The 23,979-nt window shown below is 41.3% G+C and overlaps 2 protein-coding genes across 2 annotated transcripts; one reads left to right on the top strand and one right to left on the bottom strand.

Annotated features, from left to right (window-relative positions):
• Nucleotides 1–857: 857 nt before the first annotated feature.
• LOC309711973 (coiled-coil domain-containing protein 81-like) lies at nt 858–22,826 on the bottom strand (the record flags this gene model as incomplete). The annotated part of the gene is made up of 14 exons (XM_082542561.1): nt 22,766–22,826; nt 19,862–19,934; nt 19,702–19,776; nt 19,449–19,620; nt 18,615–18,732; nt 17,906–18,008; nt 12,128–12,274; nt 5,007–5,084; nt 4,596–4,765; nt 4,428–4,506; nt 3,026–3,136; nt 2,780–2,886; nt 2,544–2,669; nt 858–996 (listed from the first exon to the last, which is right to left on the bottom strand). Exons 3-14 carry the CDS (start codon nt 19,768–19,770, stop codon nt 858–860), a joined length of 1,419 nt encoding a protein of 472 aa, XP_082398687.1. The 5' UTR covers nt 19,771–19,776; nt 19,862–19,934; nt 22,766–22,826.
• On the top strand, nt 19,950–20,970 carry LOC309709414 (uncharacterized protein; the record flags this gene model as incomplete). Its single annotated transcript, XM_082538032.1, has 2 exons — nt 19,950–20,263; nt 20,579–20,970. The coding sequence occupies exons 1-2, from the start codon at nt 20,008–20,010 to the stop codon at nt 20,968–20,970; spliced, it is 648 nt and encodes a 215-aa protein (XP_082394158.1). The 5' UTR covers nt 19,950–20,007.
• Nucleotides 22,827–23,979: the final 1,153 nt, after the last annotated feature.

The raw sequence follows: 23,979 nt of genomic DNA, 5'->3' as shown, positions 1-23,979 counted from the left end.
GTTTGCCCTCTTCCTGATTTCCTAGTGTTTTTCGTATTTGTCCCTCTTACATGTTTCAGATCATGAAAAGGAAGGTTGGAGTCCTGTTACATCTGGCATAAAACTAACACAGCATTTTAGAAAAGGAACAACGTATAAATATGATGACGTGATAAAAATAAAATGATCTGATAAAATATGCCAGGGACATGCTGGGAGGAGGCACCGGAGCAGAGCCAGGACACACTGGAGAGATAATATCTCTCGGCTGGCCTGGGAACGCCTTGATGTTTCCCCAGACAAGCTGGAGGAGGTGGCTGGGGAGATGGAGGTCTGGGCTTCTCTGCTTGGGCTGCTGCCCCCAAAACCCAGCCCCGGATAAGCGGAAGAAGATGGATGGATGATAAAAATGAAATGATCTGGTAAAATATGGTGGTGGCAGTTTGGTTGTCTGGGGTTGATCTGCTGCCTCAGGACCTGGAAGACCTGCTGTGGCAAATGGAAGCAGGAATTCTGGCTTTCTACCAAAATGTCTGACCATCTCTTCGTAACCTCAAGCTGAAGCACACTTGGGTTGTGCAGCAGGACAATGATCCCAAACACACCAGCAAGTCCATCTCTGAATTTCTTAGGAAAAACTAAATAAAGATGTTGGAGTGGCCTAGTCAAATCACCTTTTGTGTTTACTTGTGTTATGTTTGTCTAATATTTAAATCTCTTTGATGATCTGAAACATTTAAGTGTGACAAACATACAAAAATAGGAAATCAGGAAGGGGCGATCACTTTTTCACACCAATGTACATAACCTTGTAATTTTTGTTTAGGTAATCATCACACAATAAGTTGAGGTTTGGTTGTTTATTCACATTCATGTCCTCAGATCATGAACTGTGTACCAGACAGGTAATGAGAGTCTTTCCAGATGTTGGTCTCTCCATAGTTGGTGGTTCTCCTCTTACACTGGCTACATCGCCTGTACTCTGCAAGCTTATCAACCAGGAGGAGACCAGCAGACCTAACCACAGGGAGACAGAATTATTATGAGCTGTATTTTGAATGATGGACATGTTCAAGTTGAGACTGTGAGGGAAAAAAGATCAGAGAAACTAGTGCATGTGTCCATTCGCTACCATTTTCCAGAATTTATTTTCCAGTCTGGGTGCAACATAATTAAAGGAGAAACAGTTAAAGCTCAAAGTGTGAAAAGAAATGTAAAGGAGAATATGTGACATCTATTTTTTTCTATTGTAGAGATTTGTGATTTGCATGTGGAATGATTATTTGATTTAGAGTTCTCTAGCATGTCGAGACTATCTCTCCACACCTTACGTATTCCATATGTACAGGGTACGACCCCCCTTGGTCGTGGCGCGTGGATATTTCTTTAAGACACTCCGGCACGCCCGGCTACGCCCCACAGCATACGTATAAAACAGCTGTGCAGACGTGACACCGGTGATTGTTTGATCGGAACGCGTCTCCGAGTGGCCTCACGGTGGAGAGATAGTCTCTCACTAAGAGAACCAAGGTTACACCGTAACCGTACGATCTTTCAGAACTGATGTGAAAGTTTGTGCTTGTAGTAAATAACAGAGGAGTAGCACCCAACTCCACAGTTCCCCCTCAATACAAAAAATCCTAACTTTTACTCGATTCGTGCTATAATGTAATTCTCTGCCTCATCCCTTACCAGAATATATTTGACTCCACTTCACAAATTCTGAAGATTCACAAAGTGATTAATATTTTCCATCATTTGTTACTTTGACCGATTGCCTAATCTTGAAGAAGCTTAATTTATTGAACTTGCTATGAAAATGACCCAGTATGTCTGGATACTAGGGTATCTGAGTCATGCCATGTACACAGATACATTGAGGAAAGCTTTCAGATTTTAACCTGCCTTCAGATACGAACCTTCCTGCAGTTTTTGAGCTCTAACATTTCCAAAAACCTGATTGCCTAATAACAGTTTTATGAAATATTTTGGCCACCAGCATAAATATTATTTATTTAAATCAATGGCAGGGGAGCAGGGAGCCATAATCGACTCTGGGTGCCATCACGTATAGAGGTCTCAGGCTTCTGTCACCCGAGAATGAATTTCTTGGTTTTAGGAGGATATGTGCTGTTCATCTGAATATACTGAAGTAATTTCATAACCTGCAGGACCAAATGTATTATGTGCTGATACATAAAACCTTAGAATTGAAAGAAGGTGCACTTTCTTTCTCATATGTGTATCATGCATCAGACATCAACTTTAATATATTTGTGTATTTAGTGAAAAAGATATAAAAGACTGGAAGAAATAGACAACAGACATAGATTTAATGACTATCTGGCAAACAAAGAGGAGCATCAAGCAGCTAAAGAGGCAAATATGTCCCCCAGGAGGCAGTAAGACTCAAAAATAGGGCTAAAAAAAGAGTAAATTTTGGACTCTGATTCATTAGAGGTCCAGAGGCTCTTAGAAGATCAGTGTCAGTAATTACATCATGGATCAAAGAGATGCTGTATTTTACTAACTATAAAAGTTAGTGTGATCCTGCCCCCGCACACCTCCGAAAGCGCCTCTCGTCTTCCTCTTGCTGGTATTTGTGCTTCACACTGCGACTCCAGTCTTGCTCTAGTGACTTGCTGATGTCCTGCATCTTCTCAAAGCGTTTGATACGATCGTGCATTAGCCTGGACAGAAACGAAACCACGAGAAGAAGAAAGTACGTTTCACAGTTATTATGTCTTCTTTTTCCTTACATGTTCTTTTTGGTCCATTTCTTTTATTTGCCTTTACTTACTCCATTTTATTGCGTCTCAACATCTCCTTTTCCTTCTCCAGCTGTGCCTGTTGGTTGTGCAGTTCTTTCGTTCTCTTGGTGGCAGCACTAAAATTTACCTGGAAGATCTGTCAGTGTGAAACGCATCACACATCGCAGTTTTAATACAACAATGGACCGAATACGCACAGAGCAAGTATGACTAATGTTGTTGCAGTATGATAAGGCTAACAGTGAAATGTTAAACTGTTATGGAGGGATGGTGACCTTCTGCGCCCTTTCGCGGCTTTCTGCTTTGCACGCTGCTGTCTCACGGCGGCTGAACGTGGAGCTGTCAGGGTGGTAATCTGGAGGTTCTGCGCGCTTCTTTTCAGACATCTAAGGGCAAATTAACAGTTTGATTTTAGATTTTAGACTGAATGCAGATGGTCACATGACAAAAACGTGAAAACTACTTTTCTGGACAGTTTCCCTACATTCTCCCTATAAGTTTTGCGTGCTGTGTTTAGAGGTCCAAAGCCTCACCCGTGAGTTTTTGTAACTTTTTTTTGTAACCGTTTATGGACTATGGAAAATTTTTTTAATATGGTACATTAGTTTCATACCGATAATTGCTTGCGCTGAATTCATTCCAAATTCGCTACCAAGACTATGCGACTGACAGTATTGGGGAGTAACGGAATACATGTACCGCCGTTACGTATTTAAAATACAAAATATGAGTAACTGTATTCCGTTACAGTTACCGTTTAAAAAGGTGGTATTTAGAATACAGTTACTTTGTTGAAATAAATGGATTACACGGCGGTACTTTCCTGTTTCATATTGTTGCGGGTCAGGACTGTTTGGGTTTTGTTTGACAGCTGTTCTGTTGTTCCAGGCGGCAGCGTTACGGTTGCCATGGTTACAGGGTGACGCTCTCTCTGCGTGTTTCCTGGGTGAGAGAGCACCTTGTTGTTGTTGTGCTAAGCTAATAGGGAGAATGCTACAGGTATAGCTCTAAAGAACGTAGCCTCATGGGCAGTGTAGTCCGTGCTGCAGGGAGAATGGACTGCCATACCCGTTATGTGTTTGTGAGCGAGGGAGGGAGAAAAAGGAAAAGTACGAGCTGTCATTGAGCAGAAACGGGAGCTGGAAGCATGTAAATATAATAATAACCACTTCAGCCAAGAAGAGTGTCTGACGAGCCCAGCTGTAAGTAAGCTGTTAAGACTCGACTGTACACCGTGTTCGTGTTTTCCTCCGAAACAATAAGTTCCGTTGGAGCAGCCTTTCAACGCCTCTCTCTGTCTCTGGCTAACAAAGTTGACCCAGACAACAAAGTAAAGCTAGTTTTCAGCTACAAGCCCGACACGAACCCGACGTATTAGCCAGAGGTCCCTTTACTACAGTTCGGAGCCGCGGACCGTCAGTAACAGTAATAAATCACAGCAATAGTACATTCACGTAGTTGTAAACAGCATATATTAAGTAATTCAAAGTATTCAGAATACGTTACTCTCATCGAGTAACGTAACGGAATATGTTACAGAATACATTTTGGGGCATGTATTCTGTAATCTGTAATGGAATACATTTTAAAAGTAACCTTCCCAACACTGGCGACTGAACACAATTCTTAGCAAGAATTTGTGCCTTTGTGTCAAGTTTGAAAGTAACTTTGACTTGCCTGGGTGTCCAGAGCACTCTTGTATTGCTTAGCCTTTTCCCGTTTACGTTGGAGTTGCTGGGCTTGCTGCAAAGCTACTCTAAATCACACAGGTAAACATTACATGATGTATTTGTGATCACAACATATGATTATTTGAAACATCTGGCTTGTGGCACCTTTACACACCCCTTAATCAGATGTAGCTGGTCTAAACACTCCGTGACACGACGTTCCTGTTCTTCTTGAGCCTTGAATTTCTGTCGTCTGTCTATTTGAATCTGAAGCTCGTTCATGTAACGATGCTGCTGGATAATCCTGGGAGGCGTGAGTGGCCGAGCCAGGAAGATGAAGGAATTCTACAGAAAACCCAGAGTGTGGTCTAAATTTTAATACTGTGCTTTGCTTGATGGATATTGCTTACATGATCGAAATAAATTACATTTTATAAATGAGTCATGACGTCATCTGGTTAAAATCGCTAGTCACTGTTCACTGAGTCATTTCACATGAAACTTGAACAGTAACTGCGAATCACCAAAACTGTGATGTAAATGGTTATGGGAGTGTGGGAATAATCACAGTTTTCATTTATCTTACAGAATTCACAGGAAGCTGAGTCAGCTCCTTCTCTGACATTTGCAGGTTGAATGAAGCCACCTGTTCTTTCAGTTTCACCTTCCAGAAAAAGCAAAACAAAAAAGCCTTATCAGAAAGTCCATAATGAAAAGAAAAACAACAAAACAGAATAATAATAAAAACATTATAAGCAAAGCATATCAAACTCACCAAATTAACTTAAGATGACTTTTTGGATTCCTAAATATATCGTTAGCAACATTGTGATATGTTGTGTGTGTGTGTGTGTGTGTGTGTGTGTGATTCTTCTTAATTTTTCTTATTTGTTGTTCTTAAACAACAGTTCTCCATTATTTCTGAGTATGTAATTGTCTGCTTTTTCACTCATTTTTAGTCAGCCCTTGTGCCTAACCATTATCAGAGCAATGTTTTGTCATTTGCTGAGTCCCTTATCACTGACCTTTGAATCGTTCAAGCATTAATCTATGAAAATACCAAAGAAAACAGGCATAAAATAGTGCTTGGGCAATGAAAAGGCTGGTTATAAGCTAACAGTATGCTAGCTGCACAGCTGGCTAGTCCTTCATGGGGATCACACCAACACACATAGAGACAAGCAACCGCTGTCAGTCATATATCAAGAGTTCCCTCTCATAAACAGTATAACTAAATTCTTGCATAACAGTTTACGTCATGTGTCACAGTTCAATAAAGTTACGTTCACTTCAAAGAAGGTTTCATTAACACCAGTAAGCAACAGCTAACAGCAGCAAAAACAGCTGCAGTTACTGACGGTTCAACATGTCCTCAACATTTCATCTCAGTATGGCTGTCATTGATCAGAAACAGTGTGGGATCATCTTGACAGAGACGAGAACAAAAGCCAGCCAAGATCCAAAGGAGAATGTTGAGTGTTCTTCAGGAAGACTAGAGACTTCTTACAGAAATGACAACAAAGCTTGTTTACGAGAGTTCAAGCTGTGGGGAATAGAGAATAAATGTGGTCAATTGATCAAATATTGACTTTTAAGCTTGTTAGATTTGTATAAACTCTGTTTTTGCCTTATGTACTGTATTTTCATGTTTGTTTGTGCATGTGTCAATGAATCAGGCATAGTAACAATCCATTATTTACACATCAAACAGAACCAGAGTTGCATAGTGATAAACTGGTCCAGTGCAGCTCTCTTTTCACTCTGTTTATTCTTGGTAACTTTTGAGGGAATATCCTCTTAGAAATGATAATATCCAACTATGTGTTATTATTATTACAAATTAATTGTCTCTGTCTAAACAGGTAGTATTTTTAAAATAATAAAATCTACTGCCTGAAAACGATGTCATGTGAGTAGTGAAAGTGGATGAAAACAATAAGGTTACTAACAGGAAAAAACACCAAAGCAGAAGCAGAAGTGTATCTAGAACAGTCAAGGTGAGATAGTGCTAAAGTTCATGATTACACAAATGCAGTGTCATGTGCACATACTTGCATAATGTACAGTGGGGCAAAAAAGTATTTAGTCAGCCACCGATTGTGCAAGTTCCCCCACTTAAAATGATGACAGAGGTCAGTAATTTGCACCAGAGGTACACTTCAACTGTGAGAGACAGAATGTGAAAAAAAAAATCCATGAATCCACATGGTAGGATTTGTAAAGAATTTATTCGTAAATCAGGGTGGAAAATAAGTATTTGGTCAACTCAAACAAGGAAAATCTCTGGCTCTCACAGACCTGTAACGTCTTCTGTAAGAAGCTTTTCTGTCCCCCACTCGTTACCTGTATGAATGGCACCTGTTTGAACTCATCATCTGTATAAAAGACACCTGTCCACAGCCTCAAACAGTCAGACTCCAAACTCCGCCATGGCCAAGACCAAAGAGCTTTCGAAGGACACCAGGAAAAGTATTGTAGACCTGCACCAGACTGGGAAGAGTGAATCTACAATAGGCAAGCAGCTTGGTGTGAAAAAATCAACTGTGGGAGCAATCATCAGAAAATGGAAGACATACAAGACCACTGATAATCTCCCTCGATCTGGGGCTCCACGCAAGATCTCATCCCGTGGGGTCAAAATGATCATGAGAACGGTGAGCAAAGATCCCAGAACCACACGGGGGGACCTGGTGAATGACCTGCAGAGAGCTGGGACCAAAGTAACAAAGGTCACCATCAGTAACACACTTCAACGGCAGGGAATCAAATCCCGCAGTGCCAGACGTGTTCCGCTGCTGAAGCCAGTGCATGTCCAGGCCCGTCTGAAGTTTGCCAGAGAGCACATGGATGATACAGCAGAGGATTGGGAGAATGTCATGTGGTCAGATGAAACCAAAGTAGAACTTTTTGGTATAAACTCAACTCGTCGTGTTTGGAGGAAGAAGAATACTGAGTTGCATCCCAAGAACACCATACCTACTGTGAAGCATGGGGGTGGAAACATCATGCTATGGGGCTGTTTTTCTGCCAAGGGGACAGGACGACTGATCCGTGTTAAGGACAGAATGAATGGGGCCATGTATCGTGAGATTTTGAGTCAAAACCTCCTTCCATCAGTGAGAACTTTGAAGATGAAACGAGGCTGGGTCTTCCAACATGACAATGATCCCAAACACACCGCCCGGGCAACAAAGGAGTGGCTCCGTAAGAAGCATTTGAAAACTAATCAAACTAGTTTTCAAATAGTTTGATTAGTCTAGAAATCAGTCTCGATAATAGGAAAATACATACAGCATGGAGACTTAATTTGGGTATTTTAAATAGGGATGAACATGTTAAGAAAATTAAAGAAGATATAAAAATGTATATAGAAGACAATGATACCGGAGATGTGAGCCCAACTATACTTTGGGATGCATTAAAGGCAGTCTTAAGGGGAAAACTCATAGCCCTAACAGCAGCACACAAAAAAAGCGCGACTGGCCCTATATAAAAATTTGATAGAAAAACTTAAACATCTGGAGAGGGAACATAAACTACTTAAAAATCCTGAAATTCTAGAAGAAATATCAGACATCAGAAACCAAATTGATGAATTACTAAAAGAAGAAGTAGAAAAAAAGGCTAGGTATATGCAACAAACCTATTACGAATCAGGGCCCAAAGCAACTAAAATACTTGCCAGTAGACTGCGTAAAAAGCAGAGATCAAGGATTATTGATAAAGTAAGAAATTTGGATAGTAACAAATTATACTATATGCCTAATGAGATAGAAAATGAATTTAAAAAATATTACACGAGACTGTATTCACAACCGGCAGCCGCAGACCTTGAGACAATAAAAAATTTTCTTGACCCGCTGGATCTGCCCTCCATAGGAGATACCCAAAACAAGTTACTGATTTCACAGATTTCAGATAAGGAACTAGATACAGTTATTGCCGAACAAAAAACAAATAAAGCCCCAGGAAGCGATGGCTTTCAGGCTGAATTTTACAAAGTTTTCAAAGAAGAACTCAAGCCACTTCTTCTATCTTGCTTCAACTGGACTCTGAATCAGGGAATAGCTCCACCATCATGGGGAGAAGCTATTATAACAATCTTACCCAAAGAAGGAAAAAACAAAGAATACTGCAAGAATTATAGACCCATTTCCCTCCTAAATAACGACTATAAATTGTACGCTTCGATCATTAGCAAAAGACTCCAAAAATTTGTACCAGATCTGATAGAAGTGGATCAAACTGGATTCATCAAGGGACGTCAGGCACAGGACAATATAAGGAGAGTCCTTCACATTATTGACAATGCAGAAAAAACGAATATCAGTACTGTGTTAATTAGCTTAGATCAAGAAAAGGCATTTGATAGCGTAAGCTGGCTCTTCCTATTTGGAGTATTGGAAAAATTCGGGTTTAAGGACAGCTCAATACAATGTATAAGGACAATCTATAATCAACCTACAGCTAGAATCAAGGTGAATGGCAGTCTGACAGATAGAATTCGGCTATATAGAGGTACAAAACAGGGCTGTGTCTTGTCACCAATTCTTTTTGCTTTATATGTTGAGCCACTAGCACAAGCAGTGCGACAACATTCAAAGTTGGAGGGGGTATCCCTTGCTGGACAAAAACACCTTATTGGATTGTTTGCTGATGACGTTATTATTTTTCTACGAAACCCTGACAAGTGCTTCCCAATTTTGATGCAACTATTCCATACCTTTGAATACTTATCAGGCTATAAAATTAATGTATCCAAAACACAAATTCTATCATTCAATTATATACCCTCCCAAAAGATCAGAGACGAATACAAATTAAATTGGCACTCGAACAACATGAAATATTTGGGCGTAACCTTGACAAAATCATTATCAGATATGGCGGACATAAACTATAATCAGGTGGAGGGCAACATTAGAAAAGATCTAGAACGGTGGTCGGCAACACCTACAAACTTCTACTCAAGAATCCAAATAATAAAGATGAATGTTCTCCCAAGACTGTTATACATGTTTCAGTCACTCCCACTTCCTATAGCTCAAAAAAAATTCAAAATATGGGACAAGATGATATCAAGGTTTATTTGGGGTGGGAAGAAGCCCAGAATAAGACTAACAACACTGCAACTCCCGAAGCGCAAGGGAGGGATGGCCTTGCCGAACCTAAGGGAATACTTCTATGCAGCCCAACTCAGACCACTTGCTGGTTGGTGTAGACCAGAATATGAGGCAAGATGGAAGGAAATTGAGAAAGAAATCGAGGGAAACAACATTCAGATTTTTATCTCTGACAAACATTTAATGACAAAGAATAAAAGTGGAATGAATCAAATTGTGAAATTTACATTAGACATATGGCACACAGTAATAGAAAAATGTCAGTTAAAAGAACAATTATTTATACTCAGATGGTTTAGACATGATAAAAATTTCAAGGCAGGACAATTGGACCAAACATTCAAACAGTGGGAACTAAAAGGGATTACAGCAGTTTGTACCCTTATGAAAAACGGAGGACTAATGAGTTTCCAACAACTAAAAAACAAATACAAATTGGAAAATAGAGATTTCTTTAGATATTTGCAAGTTAGGGACTACTACGCAAAACAAATAAAATCTGACTGGCTTGGGAAACCACTGGGGGTTGTCGGAAAAGTAAAAGATTGCTATGAACATAAACAATTTAAAACTATTTCCACCTTCTATAGGTCATTAGAAGAAAATAGACAAGATTCAACACTCTATATTAAAAAGAAATGGGAAGTTGAACTGACCATAAAAATAACAGAGAAAGAATGGCTCAATATGTGTGAATTGCAACACAGTACAACTAATTCGCCGTTGTGGAGGGAATTTTGTTGGAAAAATTTGACACGTTTTTTCATTACACCCAAAATAAAAAGCAAACTGACCTCAAGTTTACAAAATTGTTGGAGATTGTGTGGAGAAATGGAAGCGGATCATTCTCATGTATTCTGGAAATGCATTAAAATTAAAAAGTATTGGGAAGACTTAAAAATGAATATGGATAATATTTTGAGTTATACATTCCCAAATACTTGCCAAGTGATGTATCTAGGAAACATAAAAGAATACATACAAAAAGAGGACGTGTATTTAGTCAAAATAATTCTGGCCGCAACAAAAAAAGCAATTACAAAGAAGTGGTTACATCCAGATCCTCCCACCCAGCGGGATTGGATCAGTATTGTAGAGGATATCTCAGAGATGGAAAAAATAACACTCAACATTAGACTGATGGGAGGTAAATACGACAGACTATGGAGGAAGTGGAAAACATTCAGAAGTGACACAAATGAAATAACATAATAGGTTTTCTTTTTTTTTCTGCAATGTGATAAATGGAGAAAGATATGTAAACTCCAGACTCTATGTTTGTTTATATGTATGTCTGTTTGTTATTTTCTTTACTGTATGTCCACAATGATAAAATAACCTAATAAAAATCAAAGTAAAAAAAATAAAAATAAAAAGAAGCATTTGAAAGTCCTGGAGTGGCCTAGCCAGTCTCCAGACCTCAACCCCATAGAAAATCTGTGGCGGAAGTTGAAAGTCCGTGTTGCTCGGCGACAGCCCCAAAACATCACTGCTCTCGAGAAGATCTCCATGGAGGAATGGGCCAAAATACCAGCTACTGTGTGTGCAAACCTGGTAAAGACCTATAGTAAACGTTTGACCTCTGTTATTGCCAACAAAGGTTATGTTACAAAGTATTGAGTTGTATTTTTGTTATTGACCAAATACTTATTTTCCACCCTGATTTATGAATAAATTCTTTACAAATCCTACCATGTGGATTCATGGATTTTTTTTTTCACATTCTGTCTCTCACAGTTGAAGTGTACCTCTGGTGCAAATTACTGACCTCTGTCATCATTTTAGGTGGGGGAACTTGCACAATCGGTGGCTGACTAAATACTTTTTTGCCCCACTGTAGCTATTTTCCATTTTCCTATCAAAATATAAAGGAATGAGAAGTGGTTAGAGAATTCTGGTGAATTTTTTCCAAAGGTACGACTGACGTTTTAACTTGTTGTGACATGTAACAGCGGCATAACATGACAAGTTTCAGCTCTCACATCCCATTTTTTGAATGGAGACATGGTTTTGTTTTTGACCACAAACAATGGTTCCTAAGATACTCTCAAGTGAACTACAACTTTAAAAAAAAGTCACAATATAGAAAAGAGAATATCTATTTCTTTAAGCATATTAAAAACTTTAAATGACCTGGGACACTCTTAAAATAAAGGACTGCACTGATCAACTCATGTATGTCTATAAGTGCTGTATTCAGTACTGGTAGTGTATTGGTTTTGCATTAGTTAGATCCCATGTGTTGTTAATTGTATGTGTAGCAGAATAAAGACAGTACTGCCGAGTCTGGTTATGTGCTCATATGATTGACAGTGTGACTGAGCTTTGTGACTTGAGACTTTGTGGCCTGACCGAACCAACGCCATGTTTTCAGTCATCGTGATGATGCTACGTCCATTATTTGGGTGACGCTTCAGTGCAGATTATATTGTCTTACTGAACCGTTGCATGTGTTGCTGAGAAATTAAATGTTTCTCAGAGGATGATCACTAGTGTCTTTGGTCAAGTTTTACCTCTGGGAAAAGATCAAGTTAATGGATGTAAATGTTGCTTTATGGCAGTTGAAGTGTACACGTGCTCCCACCTGTTCTTCCTCCATGTACTGCTCATCCCTCTCTTGTTGTTTAAGAAATAGGAGTTTCTCCAGTGCTCTCTCATCTGCCTGCTGCTGTCTCCTCAGATACACTGGGACATTTCTTTGGGTCCACTGCATACACTGGTAGCACAGCTCCTATAGTCATAAGGAATCAAGCAAGTGACTGATACTGCACAGTGTACACTAAGCTTGCTAGCAAACCCTTATTTACACATCCAGCAGAAACCAGGGAAACACTGGAGCCTTGTTTGAAAGACTAGTCTAATGTAACCATGTAAGGACGATCTGATTTCCTCGTGTCAGCATTGTTCCCACATCATCATAATTAATGTTGTTCCAGGTTCAACATTGCAAGTGACCAATCACCTTCTTGTGACGTCATTCTTTTGCGACTTCGAAATACCCGCCTTCGAGTATTTCGAAATACAAGTGAAGAAGCTAAATCACCTGCACCAGGGTAAACCTCCGCCTACCCTGCTCCTGCTATACAGGTGAAAATAGAGCAACAGAACCGTTGAGTCTTTGATTTTATCTATTTTCCGCTGTGTTTCACTTGCATTTATTTGAAAGACTGAGTGTAAACACAATAAAATATTTTATTTTATGTGCTGGAATGTGCAGAAAATAGGTTTAAATGTTAAACAAATATCTTCCAGTCAGAGAATGTTGCATATAATTTAATTTTTGCTTGATGCCTAAAGTTAAAAGATTAAAACTAATAAAACAAGTTTTAAAAAGAGACTTTTCCATTTGATTACATATTATATGACGGATTATGCAGAAAAAGTAGAATTGGACTGAAAGATCTATCGCTTTATCACCTATTCAGGTTGTAAATCGTGTTTTTAAAAAGTAACTAAGTAATTAATTACTCTTTAAAATAAGTAATCAGCAAAGTAACAGGATTACCTTTTGGGGGAAGTAATCAGTAATTAGTTACTGATTACTTTTTTCAAGTAACTTGACCAACACTGGTGGAAAGTCGTGGCTAGGAGAAAGGAGCTCAGTGATGACCTCTGGCTGCACATTGTGGCTGTTTACAAGTCAGGAAAGAGCTACAAGGCCATGTTTTCAAGTTCCAGTGGTTACAGTGGAAAGTATTATTAAAAAATACAAGATGTTCCGCACTGTGGAAAATCTTAGAGGATGTGGTCAGAAGCCAAAAGTAACACCTGTGCTGGCCAGGAGGATAGTGAGAGAGGTGAAAAAGAATCCAAGGATAACCACCAAGGCCATCCTGGTGAATCTGGGCTCTGCTGGTGGCAATTCCTCAAGGCAGACAGTCCAACAGATACTGCACACTGCTGGGTTTCATGGATGCAGACCAAGGAGGACACCACTTCTCCAGATAAGGCACACAAAAACTTGCTTGGCCTTTGCAAATGCTCATCTGGATAAAGAAGAAGACTTCTGGTCAGATGAAACGAAAACGGAATTGTTTGGTCACGATGATGTTTCCTTCATTTGGGGTAAAAAATAAAAAAGAGAAGCCTTCAACCCAAAGAACACCATCCCCACTGTCGAACATGGTGGTGGGAACCTAATGGGGGTCATTTTTCAGCCAATGGACCAGGTGACCTAATCACAGTAAATGACCACATACCCAATGAGTGGTGTGACTACAATAACCTAACTCTCAACACCAGGAAAACCAAGGAAGTGGTCATGGACTTCAGCAAGATAAAAACTGCACCCTGGACTCCAATGCCAGCACTAGATATTCCTCAATAGCAAGGGCAATCATAAAAGACTGCCTCCATCCTAACCACCATCTACTCAACACCCTGCCCTCTGGAAAAAGGTTCAGATCCATTAGTTGCAAAACCAACAGACTAAAGAACAGCTTCTTCCCGGAACATAAATACAAACTGAGAGTTTCTTACAATTATTCTGTTGATGCTACTTGCTATTTATTATTATTACTATTTGTGTGTGTGTGTGCATTTGTGAGTTTCCTTTTGTTTCCGTACAATATTCTGCTCCTCCTGTGCAATATTTCGGCAGATGTGCAATCCATCCATCTTCTTCCGCTTTATCCGGGGCCGGGTCACAGAGGCAGCAGCCTTAGCAGAGCAGCCCAGATCTCCCTCTCCCCAGCCACCTCCTCTAGCTTATCCAGGGAAACACCAAGAGATGTGCAGTCTCCATCCCTTAATCTCCATAGCCCTTCCACCCTTATTTATTATTAACAATATTTTATTATGAGGTCTACATCGTGTACATAGTGTTCCTACATCGTCTGTTCTGTGAGACGTCGAAAGAGAGGTAAGCGAGCCGGCGTACTCGTGCGTTTGAGGAAACGCGGACTGAGAACGGCCCTTCCTGGGATCTTCCTTTCTAATGTTCGCTCACTCTGGAATAAGATAGACGAACTGGCCCTGATGAGAAGCATGAACAAAGACTTTGCCTCCTCCTGTGTCTTATGTTTTACGGAGTCGTGGCTCAGTGAGGACATCCCGGACTGCGCGCTCAAGCTGGAGGGCTTTCATCTGCTGCGCGCGGACCGGCAGGCCGCTCTCTCCGGTAAAACCAAAGGTGGAGGTGTCTGCTTCTACATCAATAGTGGCTGGTGCACAGATGTAACAGTGATTGCTCAGCACTGCTCTCCCTCTCTGGAATATCTTTTTATTCACTGCAAACCGTTTTATTCTCCGCGGGAGTTTGCTTCATTCATCCTGGCCGCTGTTTACATCCCGCCAGACGCAGATGCGCAGGCAGCTCAGTGCGCACTCGCGGAGCAGATTCTCCACACGGAGCGGACATTCCCGGACTCTCTCATCATTGCTCTTGGGGACTTTAACAAAGCCAATCTGAGCCATGAGCTTCCAAAATATAAGCAGCATATTAAATGCCCGACCAGAGAGGAGAGAACATTAGACCACTGTTACAGTACGATCAGCGGGGCCTATCGCGCGGTGCCCCGCGCTTCACTCGGACTTTCTGACCACGTCATGATCCACCTAATCCCCGCGTACAGACAGAGGCTGAAGCTCTCCAAACCTGTCGTGAGGACCAAAAAACTGTGGAGCAACGAGGCTGTGGAGGAGCTTCGCACGTGTTTGGAGTCTACAGACTGGGACACAATGAAGGCTGCTTCTAACAGCTTGGACGAGTTTACGGACACTGTCACCTCCTATATCCACTTCTGTGAGGACAGCATTGTGCCATCACGCACCAGGGTGAGTTATAACAATGACAAACCCTGGTTTACTCCTAAACTCAAAAAGCTGTGGCTGGAAAAGAGTAAGGCGTTCAGAAGCGGAGACAGGGACTGCTACAGAGAGGCCAAGTACAGGTTCACTAAAGAAGTGGACATTGCCAAACATCAGCACTCTGAGAAGATGCAGCAGCAGATCTCAGAGAATGACTCGGCCTCTGTGTGGAAAGGTTTTAGGAATATAACAAACTACAAGCCTAAAACCCCCCACTCCACTGATGACTTGCTCTTAGCCAACACCCTTAACGACTTTTACTGCCGTTTTGACGAGCCATCAAGCAGCCTTCACACCTTCAACGACCCCAACAATAGAGGCACTTTGGACACTAATTCCCCCACCTCTCCCCCCTCCATAGAGCCATCACCACCTTCAAACTGTTCACCTGCAACACCCGCCCCCTCACCCCACACAAAAGAGGATTTCACACCACCTCCTCCGACCACAACTCTTCATATTCATGAAGCAGATGTGAGGAAGCAGTTTAGGAGTCTGAATGCTCGGAAAGCTCCCGGCCCAGACGGTGTGTCTCCTGCCACCCTCAGACACTGTGCAAACGAGCTGGCCCCAGTGTTTTCTGGCATCTTCAACTCCTCACTGCAGGCATGTCATGTGCCTGCCTGCTTCAAGTCCTCTACCATAATCCCTGTCCCCAAGAAACCTAGGATCACTGGACTAAATGACTACAGACCCGTGGCTCTGACATCTGTGGTCATGAAGTCTTTTGAGCGCCTAGTTCTCTCCCATCTCAAGACCCTCACGGCCCCCCTCCTGGACCCCCTGCAGTTTGCATATAGAGCCAACAGGTCTGTAGACGCCGCCATCAACATGGCCCTACACTTCATCCTGCAGCATCTGGACTCCCCAGGAACCTACGCCAGGATCCTGTTTGTGGACTTCAGCTCTGCCTTCAACACCATCCTTCCAGACCATCTCCGAGGCAAGCTTTCCCAGATGAATGTGCCTGATCCCATCTGCCGGTGGATCACTGACTTCCTGACGGACAGGAAGCAGCATGTGAGGCTGGGAAAGAATGTCTCGGACTCCCGGACCATCAGCACCGGCTCCCCTCAGGGCTGTGTTCTTTCTCCTCTGCTCTTCTCCCTGTACACCAACTGCTGCACCTCCACCCACCAGTCTGTCAAGCTAATCAAGTTCGCAGACGACACCACCGTCATTGGGCTCATCTCGGACGGGGACGAGTCTGCCTACAGGAGGGAGGTTGAACGTCTGGTGTCTTGGTGCAGCCACAACAACCTGGTGCTGAATGCCCAGAAGACAGTGGAGATTATTGTGGACTTCAGGAAGCACACAGCCCCACTCCCCCCCATCATCCTGACTGACACCCCCATCACCTCTGTGGACTCATTCCGCTTCCTGGGTACCACCATCACCCAGGACCTGAAGTGGGAGCCCACCATCACCTCCGTCATCAAGAAAGCCCAGCAGAGGATGTACTTCCTGAGGCAGCTGAAGAAATTCAACCTGCCAACACGGACGATGATGCAATTCTACACTGCAATCATCGAGTCCATCCTCACCTCCTCCATCACCGTGTGGTACGCTGGAGCCACTATCAGGGACAAACAGAGACTGCAGCGTGTTGTGCGCTCTGCTGAGAAGGTGATTGGCTGCAGACTCCCATCTCTGCAGGACCTGTACACCTCCAGGACACTGCGGCGTGCAGCCCGGATCTCAGCTGACCCTTCTCACCCTGGACACAGTCTGTTTGACCTGCTCCCCTCAGGCAGGAGGCTCCGGTCCATTCGCACCAGAACCTCTCGCCATAAGAACAGTTTCTTCCCCTCTGCTGTTGGACACATGAACAATAACCACATGATTGTCCCCGCCACTAACACATGACCCTACGCTGTGTCACTGCATCATTCCATGTTTGGCACTGATCACCACCTGCACTCATGTATATATATCTTTCTACGTAGCACTCTTAATTCTTATTCTCATGTATATATCTCATGTATATCTCATGCACATATCTTTCTTTCTACATAGCACTTTAATTCTTATTGTCTGCACTGAAGCACCGCAGCAATTTCCTAATGTTGTAAACCTCAACATCTGGCAATAAACCCATTCTGATTCTGATTCTGATTCTTCTTTCTTGTTTTCTTTACTTTCACAACTTTGTGGTCTTGCTTCCAAATTTCAGTGTGCAGACCAAGCCTTTGATTGATGTAATAGCCAATAAAGGCATTTCTATTGATTATTGAGAAGGGAATGAATAATTCTGGACATGACACTTTTTGCTCAAATGTAAATAAAAGCTGAGAAATATTTTTTCACAATGATGCCTCTTGTACATCGTCTTATTATCTTTTGGGAGATGCCTGTGTCATTTCCAGTAAAAAACAAACAAACCCTTTAATAAAAGTAACTTTAAGTCAACATTTACCAGGGGCATGCTGCCTGAAAAGAGGATGAATAATATCCATTGGCTTACCAAGATAAGAAAAACATCTGAAGCAGAAAGATAAAATTATACAGTGCACTAGTGTTGTCAAGTTGAGACAGTGCTGAAGTGTATGTTTACATGAAAGCAGCTACACATGCACATACTTGCCTGCCTAGAGCAGTTCACAGAGTGCTCTTTTAGTTTAGGCAGGGCTTCATGGGGTGACTTGGTGGTGGCGGACCTGAAAGTAGAACCATATACTTTACTGTGTACTGCACACAGACGACAATGAATTCTTTGTAAGTATGTGGTTTTGTCATTTGATATTAACCACTGTGGGTTCCTTGTTAAAAGGAATTTCTAATTAAAATAGTAAACTTTTTTATGAAAGCTTTCATCCTGGTTAATATGTTTGCAATCCACATTACTGCCAAGGCACATTATTGAAGTACTTGATGATGGAAAAGTAAAAAAAATAAAATAACATCAAAATAAACAGCAGTGGTGCATTTAAAATGACACATAATTAACCATATCTACAATTTATAAATTACAGGTTTTAAAGTTGCCTTCCGGTGGATTTAGGATCGTATATCATGATAAATCTTTCACCTTTACAATTTAGCCAGATTACAGGTTTGTGCGTGGAAGGTAGCTGTGCATCATTAATAGACAAGTATACATCCCCAGGGCAGAGACAATATGTGCCAACATACACCAACACTGAGTGCTCAGCTCTCATGTACTCATCAACCTGTAAACTGACACGCACCGTGAAGAGATAGAGAGAGAGAGTGTGTGCGTGTCTGGGCCTGTCTGTGTTTTTGCATCACTGTGTACAGGGTACCTGTCTCTACCCTCCACAGGGGGTTTTGGATGTAGTTTCTCAGTCTTCAGAATGACAGTTTTCACCTTTGCAGGATGCAATGTCTGATGGGAATCAGGTTCTCTAAACTGGGGAATTTCTGTAGAGACACACAACACTGTGAGCAGGTTCAGTGCCATGGGTTCAGTTACCTATCTATTCCTTGTTATCAAAGACGTGTTCATTGGTAGAAAATTTTAGGTCGCTCTATATAGTGTCAGAAAAAGCTGTGGGTGCAACCACTTTATCTTCAAGTGTAACATATACAATATGCTCATTGGCGTTCTTAAAGAAAATCAGCCAACAAAATAAATTTCCCTTTCACTTCAGTTCAGCTTGTTCTAAAACTGGAAAAGAAGAAAACAAGTCAGTATAACCACAGACTAATAGTTTTCCTGCATAATATCTTCTTTCTTTTATTTTTCAATACCAAACTGTCATAAAACACATAGGTACATATAGAAGTAATAATCTTTTCCTGTTTTCCTGCATAATATCACCATAAAATCACAATCCTGCAGGCAGTTTGACAGATTTAACAAACAAGACACTACATTTTGCTACCGATAGTATTTTGGATTTTTCCATCTAAAGCTAAAGCAATCATATGCATGCTCAATGCCATTTATTTTTAATACCATTTAATCTATTTCTGCTTCTATAGTTACTGCAGCTCCAGCTCATCCTGACTGTGGGAAAAGAATTTTGTTTTTTCTCTGTTGTTAAGCCGTTTAGAACAACCTGTATTTGATTCAGTGCACTGTCAAATCCCAGCTCAGCACAGAATTGTTAGGCTTGTGCAAAAGGCTCATGCACCTCCTCCGTTCCTTGGGTCTGGAGCTGATGACAAGCGCCATCCATTTTCATCTCTGGCTTTGTTGCCTGGCTGAAGACAGCGGACAGCTTGCAGGGTGACAGGGTTTGCAGTATGATGGTTTTCAAACCTGGATAGTTCACTGGGCTGTAAAGAAGTAGTGCTCCCAGGTCTCTGCGGGGAAGAAATACCAGAGTACATGTATAATGCATTCATTTTACACTGTAAAACTGAAAAACAAACATTTTAGCTTACCTTGTTAATGGCTAAAGGCAACATACCGGTTCCATCCATGGCATTAATAAAAGCTCTATTAAATTTCATCTGGACCTTTAAATTGATGAGAGATTAGTTAATTTTCAAGAAAAAAAAGTTGTAATGATTTCACATAATAAGAAATACTATGAACAACCACCTTGTTGTTCTTAAAGGAACCTTTGAAGAGCAGCAGCAGAGTCTCCCTAACGCATCCCTCAGACGGTTCTCAACTGAATGGAGTAAGGTAAGCGACCCATGTTGTAGGTGACGTCAGACGCCGGAGAATTGGCGGAAAAAAAGCAAATGGTAGCAGAGAGTTTAACAAAGGTTTTTCAAGCTTCAGTATTACCAAATATACTAATCAATTGTCATATAACTAACAACATCTGTTTTATCATCTCTAACACCCTGGAGGACAACGGGGAGAGTTTAGACGCTCTCCAAGATTACATCGACCGCTGTTTTCAAGATTTAGTAATGAAGAAGGCCCAGAGTGCATCCTCCCCGGCCAAAATTGAGACGCCGTCATCGAAGAGATGTCGCCCGGCAGACTCCCCCGGTACAACATTGCCTGCCGGCAAAGACATCGCAGACATCCTGGAGTCAATCGACAAGCGATTGTCCAGTTTCGATGCGAAGCTGTCCCTGGTGGAGATTTTACACCGGGAATTTAAATCTCTGAGAGAATCCCTGGAATTCAGCCAGCAGCAGGTGGAAACGCTTGCCGCTGAAAATACCACGCTACGGGAGTCGGTCAAATCTCTCACCGATAACGTGACCCAGCTAAACATTGAAAATAAAAAAATAAAAGAGTCCGTTATCGATCTACAAGCCCGTAGCATGAGAGATAATCTTGTGTTTTCTGGTATTCCAGAATCTGCCGGAGAGGACGCGGAGGCAACGGTGAAAAGCTTCATCAAAACCCACGTGAAGCTGCCGGAGGACACCGTAAAGAATATCGACTTCGATAGAGTACATCGCTTGGGGGGCGTGAGGTCGCGGACCGGGAGACCACGGCCTATTGTGGCCAAATTCGGTCAATTCAAACAGAAGGAACAGGTGAAGAGTCGCGGCAGAGAGCTGAAAGGAACGGACTTCAGCGTGAACGACCAGTTCCCCAAAGAGATCCTGGAACGACGCAAGGTCCTGTTCCCAGTTCGACGTAGCTTCATCCAGAAAGGCTCCCGTGCTGTCATCGCCGTAGACCGGCTATACGTGGACGGACAGCTCTACCGCGACCTCGGCACCACACCGTGGTTATATTGACTGCACTCCAGATAAGAACCCGCTACACTCTTTTCTTATTCATTCACACTTTCTCCTTTAACATGGGTTTAACCTAGTAATATCAATATGATGTCATAGCAGATATAACGCCGTCACCCTCCGTCATTACTTTAATTGGAATGTTTCCGTTTCGTTTCTTTCTTTTTTTTTGTTGTTGCTCACAGTTCATGTGGTTTCTTTCTTTCTCTTGTCTTTCACTGCTGTGATCACCTACTTCCCCACTCACCTACAAACAACACCCTCTATTTCTCCATATTTTCACACCACGATCACGCAAACACATCCGCTCAACGGCAGCACATTCACAACAGCCTCACAGCACGCACAGACTTGCAGGACACATAACACAAGCCACGCTTGTTCATATTAGTGAATATTCACACACATAGTCAGACTTATGGAGCCTCTCACCACACTTTTTTTTTTTCTCTCTCTCTTTCTATTTACAAACAAGGGATGTTTCCACATTCTCTCCACCTGTCTAAAGGAAACACCCAGCGTACATCATTAGACATACACACACAATTATGGGCATGCTGAGGTTTGTCACATGGAATGTAAATGGAGCTGGCACCAGAGGAAAGAGGTTAAAGATATTTAACCAGCTTAAAAAACTACAGGCAGATGTTGTTTTATTACAAGAAACTCACAGACCTGTCACAGGTTTAAACGAACTTAAAACACCTGAGTTTCCTAACGTGTTTGCAGCCTGTTATAATTCTAGACAACGGGGAGTAGCAATTTTAATACATAAAAATGTTAATTTTACAGTACTCGATACAGTTATAGATCCAGAGGGTAGATTTCTAATTATTAAACTATCAATATTGAACAAAAAACTATGTATTGTAAGTATATATGGAAGAACCCTCATTCTTCCACGGTTTTTTTAGTGCACTCTCTGAACACCTCGATTGCACACTCATTCTTGGCGGTGACCTCAACCATGGACTAAATGGAAAAATGGATAGGCTCAACACAACAGGAACTCAGCGCAATTGGCAATCCACAAATATAATCAAACAGTATATGAGCGACTTTGGCCTTCGCGATGCATGGCGCTCCCTTCACCCCAACAGTAAGGAATATACTTTTTTCTCGCATGTTCATCACTCTTACTCTCATCTGGATTATTTTCTGGTCAGCAGCTCACTGCTGAGTGACATTTCAGACACTGAGATTCATCCTATAGCTGTCAGCGATCATGCTCCTGTATCTTTAACACTAATGCACAAGAATAATACTACGCCAAGTAAAAACTGGAGATCTAATATATCATTGCTTAAAGATGAAGACTTTATTAAATATTTTAAAAAGGAATGGACTTCATATTTAGACTTTAATGACACTCCCGGAATATCTGCTTCTGTTCTATGGGAAGCAGGGAAAGCTGTGATGAGAGGTAAAATAATTTCTTTCTCATCACACAAAAAGAAAGAAGAAAACAAAAATATTCAGGAATTAGAAAAAACCATCAAATCACTAGAAGAAGCCTACGCGTGCGACCAAGATCAGGAAACATTGAACAAAATACGCAAGACAAAACTAGAATTAAATGAAACTATTAATAAAAAAACACAATTCCTTATACAAAGACTACGCTTGCAGAATTTTGAACACAGTAACAAATCAGGTCGATTTCTAGCCAACCAGTTAAAAATAAATAAAGAAAAACCAACTATATGTGCTGCTAAAGATTTATCGGGGAACACAATATATGACCCTGGAAGAATAAACAACATTTTTAGGGATTTCTATGAAACTTTATACTCACCACAAATAAACCCATCTAAAAATGAAATTGATCTGTTTCTTGACAACGTAACTCTTCCAAAATTACTAGACAGTCAAGCAATGGAACTGGATTCGCCACTGACGCCAAGTGAACTCCAGGAAGCCCTGATAAGCATGCCCAATAATAAGGCTCCAGGTCCAGACGGCTTCCCTGCAGAATTCTACAAAGAATTCTGGACAATTCTGGCACCAGTATTCCACGGCATGTTGCAGGAAATCGAGGAAAATGGCAGACTACCACCAAATATGAATTCTGCCAACATTAGTCTCCTGCTAAAACCAGGCAAAGACCCTTTATTTCCCTCAAGCTATCGTCCAATTTCTCTTTTAAATGTGGACCTTAAAATAATCTGCAAAGCTCTCTCAAAGAGATTGGAGAAAATAACCCCCCTCTTAATTCATCCTGACCAAACTGGTTTCATAAAAGGTCGGCACTCCTCAACAAACACTCGTAGATTACTTAATTTAATAGACTACTCATACAATAAAAACATCGAAACCATAACATTATCTCTAGATGCAGAAAAAGCATTTGACAGAGTTAACTGGAAATTTTTATTCGCAACTTTACACAAATTTGGTTTTGGAAACTCTTTCATAAACTGGATAAGAATATTATACAATTCCCCAACAGCTCGTATCAGAACAAATGACCAGACATCCTCCAGCTTCTGTCTCCTGAGGGGCACCAGACAGGGATGCCCACTCTCCCCTTCACTTTTTGCAATTTTTATCGAACCTCTAGCAGCAGCATTTAGACAGGCTACAACAATTAAGGGCATAAAATGTAAGAACATAGAACATAAAATCAGTCTCTATGCGGATGATGTGTTGCTTATTCTGCAAAACACACAAACCAACCTCTCTGAGGTAATTACTCTAATAAACTGGTTTTCAAGAGTTTCAGATTATTCAATTAACTGGCCAAAATCTACAGTTCTCCCCATTAACTGCTCCTTCCATAATTCTTCCTCTGCCCCACTGCAATCCGGAAATATTAAATATTTAGGTATTAATGTTTCTCCTAAGCTTTCAGACTTAACTAAATTAAACCATATCCCACTTCTAAAGAAAGTAGAAGGCGATCTGACTAGATGGAAATCTTTACCCATATCACTCATGGGAAGGGTCGCCACTATAAAAATGATGATCTTGCCAAAAATAAATTACTTATTTTTGATGATCCCTAACAAA

The sequence above is a fragment of the Aulonocara stuartgranti genome (assembly GCF_965226115.1).
Source record: "Aulonocara stuartgranti genome assembly, chromosome: 1".
Lineage (NCBI taxonomy): Eukaryota > Metazoa > Chordata > Actinopteri > Cichliformes > Cichlidae > Aulonocara > Aulonocara stuartgranti.
Note: the sequence above shows the minus strand (reverse complement) of the source record. Positions and strands in the feature narration are given on the sequence as shown.